This window comes from Octopus bimaculoides, chromosome 5 (genome assembly GCF_001194135.2).
Source record: "Octopus bimaculoides isolate UCB-OBI-ISO-001 chromosome 5, ASM119413v2, whole genome shotgun sequence".
In the NCBI taxonomy this organism is placed as follows: domain Eukaryota; kingdom Metazoa; phylum Mollusca; class Cephalopoda; order Octopoda; family Octopodidae; genus Octopus; species Octopus bimaculoides.
In genome coordinates this window covers 4,765,568-4,770,074 of record NC_068985.1, presented here as the reverse complement: position 1 = coordinate 4,770,074, position 4,507 = coordinate 4,765,568, and the positions used below count along the sequence as shown (strand labels likewise).

The 4,507-nt window shown below is 36.4% G+C and overlaps 1 protein-coding gene across 1 annotated transcript in view; it reads left to right on the top strand.

Moving 5' to 3' along the window:
- The window catches only part of LOC106881215 (uncharacterized), a 15,861-nt gene that overhangs the window by 8,375 nt on the left and 2,979 nt on the right, over positions 1 to 4,507 (top strand). Inside the window, exons 4-6 of the mRNA XM_014931520.2 lie at positions 385 to 418; positions 2,249 to 2,313; positions 3,707 to 3,740. Of these exons, the coding sequence (XP_014787006.2) occupies positions 385 to 418; positions 2,249 to 2,313; positions 3,707 to 3,740 (133 nt within the window). The remainder of the gene's footprint in view (positions 1 to 384; positions 419 to 2,248; positions 2,314 to 3,706; positions 3,741 to 4,507) is intronic.

The window sequence follows — 4,507 nt, the reverse complement described above, 5'->3', positions numbered from 1 at the left end:
ATTTTGTCCATCTTCACATTCTGAGTTTATATCTCAGCAAAGTCATCTTCTTTCTTTTGAGGGTTGATAAAATAAATACCAATTGACATTACAGGCCTTGTGCCAAAATTTGAAACCAATATTTCTGTCTTTACTAAATATCAATGGTCTGGTACCATGCATTAAGCCAAGAATAAAACTTGTAATGTGGTTCAGAAATGAAACTAATTGAAATGAAGTCCAAATGTAGGTTCCAATATTAAAAGAGAATTCATGTCTAAAGATGAAGTTGTACAAAAAGTTATCATCTTATGATGTTTATCTTTGTCTAGAGACATAAAAATGATGATGATCATGATGTTGATGATGATAGTCATTATATGTATTCCTTTCTTTCTTTTGCAGATTTCTAGTAAAAAGACATTTTTTTGAAAATGAGGTTAGTTCTTCTTATTTATTTATTTTATAGGAGGCAGCATATTGAGTTTGTGTAGCTGTTGGAAATAAGTTAGTAGATCCTCTGTTAATGTGAGCTGAAACAGACAAGCATCCTGATCACAGGCTTGTTATCTCTCATCTCTATTTTATCTCAAACCAGAGCCCTTAACAGTCGTTTTTAGATTTTTCATCATTTTCGTTTTGAAGGTGAATTGTTGGGGTCTTCTTTTTTAGAATAGTGGGGATAGCAGCAGCAGCACCACCAACAGCTTCAGTAGTAGTGCCACCACCACTAGCAGCAGCAGCATTGATTGTTATTTTTGTGGGTGTTGTTTTTACTATTACATTTATTTTTGTTTATCTCCAATTGATTTTCCATAGGTGTCTAAAGACCAAGGAAACACATTAAGTCCTTAAACTGTAACAAATATCTATATGAATAAATTCTGCCAAACCCGCGAAAGCTATAAAATGTGGAAGTTAAAACTATGATGAAGATGATGATTTCCAATCTACAGGTCGTTATTTTCATTCATATGGACATAAGATGACCAGTTGTTTGGTTTTCATCAAACTCCTTTGCTTTATCAGGAAACTGGGTACAGGGTTTACATACCACCCAGTTTAACACCACCATCTGCTTCTTGGGTGCCTTTAGCATCAATTCTCTCACCTTCATGCATTTGGACCTAATCAACAGTTTCCTCTCCATCCATTTGTTTTTTCGTTCAGATGTTGAGGCCAAGCAACAAACAGCTTTACCAAATTAAAATGGAAACTAATCGTCCCCTCCAGGAAAACTTATGTTAAACACTTTTAAAACGGAAAGGGTAGACCCAGGAAGATGTGGGATGAAGTGGTGAGAGAGGATCCTCAGATGTTGGGTCTCACGGAGGGAATGACAGGACAGGGACTAGGGCTCCTGGTGGCTTGCTGTGCTTGACAAGACATGTCAAGCTAAGCAGAGGTGGGGTTGTCCTTGCATACAGGCATGCTCACTGTATCCTTCTCTAGCTGAGCATTCATAATCTTGGAGGCTTATGGGTGCTGGTGCCGTGTATACACAGCCATGCTGATGCTGCATAAGATCATCCACTACACTCTGTAAATTGGTTTGAATTAGCAATTCAATGGAGAAATGGAGCCTGGTCGGATCCTGTCATACTGTCCAATGCATGCCAGCATGGAAAACGGATGTTAAGTGATGATGATAATGATAGTTGATGAAGGTATAGATGAGCAGATCACATGACAGCATAACACCATTGTTGACCTTTTGAATTCAAAATCATACTGAAGTCAACATAGATTTTCATCTTTTCATGTCTGATAAGACAACACATAACATATCAGGTGATAGGCAGAGGTAGAGTTTGTGGTTGGTAGGAGAAGTACCCATTCCTCCTTTCAAATATAAACTTGCTACATATAATAGACTTAACACACAGCCACACCTTTTAGTTTTTTGCAAGATTTAAGGGAGATATTTGCTGCTATCTTTTAGTGACTGCATTGAATCTTTTTTTAAGAGAGGTATATCAAAATCAGTTGACAATGCAAGATGAAGTGCCATGTAGTATTATGTTACGTCCCTTTACTGCATCACTTCTCAAGTTAGGTAATATCCCCCATCAGTCAATGATTTCAGCTCTTTACTGGAAGTTAGAATGTATAGAGAAAAGGATAAGCTTTTTTTAAAAGTGTTTCTGTGAGTCAGGTAATGTTTTGTTTCATCGAAGAGTCGAAACCAGTCCAAAAGAGAATTATTAATATCAAATCAGTGTTTTTATTATAAAGTCACAACAAATGCTTTTATTGTAAACTTTTTTAGAAGTATAAATATTATCTCTTGGATGTGGATGCTCATCTAGAAGCTTTTGGACTTGTGGAAGCCAAGTAAGTGAATATATAACATTCTGCTTAACTTTGATTTTGACTTTGAATTATGAGGAGATTGTGTTGTATAAATATGATAACGATATAAGGAAATATAAATGTAGGAAATAGTAAGAGAAGCCATGACATTGTTGATATGAGACAACATGGAATCTATATGTTCATTATTTCAAGTTCAGTAAGTCCTGGTTATGCAACTTTTAATACACTATTTTTGTTTGTATGTATTTAACTGCAAGACAAAAGGCTCAAGCCTATTCCATACACCCACAGAACAGAATAAGGGGGGAATTTTTAGTTCAAGATCATTTCTTTCCCCAGTTCACATTGAAATGAATTGAACAATAAAGGTTTTAAACTCTGATTAAAATTAAAATTCCCCATTCCTGGTGCCATGTAAGATGTATCTCTGCTGGTGCCACTTTAAAAGCACCCAGTGCACTCTGTAAAGTGGTTGGCATTAAGAAGTGCATCCAGGTATAGAAACCTACCAAAGTAGGGGACTGACCCCTGTTGCAGCTCTCCACCTTGCCACCTCCAGTCAGACAGTCCAACCTATGCTAGCATGGAAAACAGATGGTAAGCTGGAGGGCCCCAGCAGGCTCCAGTTGTATGTTTTGGCATGGTCAATGCTGCTGGAAGCCCTTCTTAATGCCAACTACTTTACAGAGTGTACTCAGCGCATTTTATGTAGCAGTAGCATGGGAACTTCCTACATGGCAGTTGCACAGATACCATCATGTGGCACCAGCACCTGTGGAGTTGCCAAGTGACTTGCAAGACAAAGGGCTCCTGGTTGAGAGAAGGGGAGGAATGGAGGGATGTGGCTGTGAGCCTGGGAAGAGGTTAGTGTATGACAGAGAGGCAGAGATAGTTGTCTTATTATAGAGGTGGTACTTGGCTACCTCAGTCAGCCAGGCAAGGAGAAGCAAGGTGGCACAATGTTAAGGGACAATAAAGATATTAACTTAGAACAATTAATAATCTCAGTCGTCACCAACAGACTTAAAGGCTTCCTTATTGAGTTTTGTATAATTACAAGAATTGCATCAATTCTGAAATCTGCTGCATTGGGAAGAGCAAGGATTGTAAGAAAGGTCCATAAAAACTCATTCAAATACATTTAGGAAAAAAACTGCAAAAACCTTAAGCGTTCTCTAAAGATTAATTATCGATGAAGGTCTTCAAAAGACTTATAATTCAAATATATTCCAGTTTGATACACTACAGACATCAACAAACATGATACCTGGTGATAATTAAAGATTTGACCTATTCAAATGAATTGTAGATTTAGATTAAAATGTTAAAATATACAAACACAAAATAACAGTTTTTTGTGAGCTGATGATTGTGATGATGTGATGAAAATTTGTTTGTATATTTTTTGCAGGAAGCTGGCAGTGAGATACTTCAAAGACTGTGAGGTTAGTTGATATGATTCTTTTAGAGTGCAGTATATTCACAGAATGATTTGAGCATCAGGTGGAAGGCTTTGTGATATTTGTCTACATTCTGAGTTCAAATACCAGTGAAATTATATTTACCTTTCCCTTTTGGAATTTGATAATAACAGTAGCAGTCCAGGATTGTTAAAACACCTGATTGGATGCCTTGTGATATCTCAGCCTGCCCTTTCCCTTCTCACAGCCATACTGTGAAACTGTATTGGCCTTTGTCTTTTCCTTAGATAACATTGATGCTTATTTTTTCACATTGTTTTGAATTAATCATGCATTATCCTGTGGCTTTAAAACTTCAATGATGAGAGTATTTATTTTGAAAATGATATTGTCATATACGGTTCGTGTGAATATACAACAGTTAGATTATTCAGGCTGGATATGGGAGCATTCAATCAGGAAGGCTTAATCACAGGTCATTTCTGAATGAGCAATGTTGTTGAAAGTGATACCATTTTGTCTTCTTTTCTTACACAAATACTATATCTGGATACTGTAAAATCCAGTATATCCAAATCTCTTAACGTTTTTTCTCTCTTGTTCAAGATGTGATGAATATTTTGCAACTTCTTTTAATGAAGTGGAGGATTATTGCCTGATTTTAAATCCCAGATTTGTCAATTTCGTCTTTCATCTTTTCTGATTTCAGAAAAAAATTATCAGTCAAGTATTTAGAAAAATAACCCATAAAAATAACCCCATAGCTATCTCACACAAAATAATATGACCTG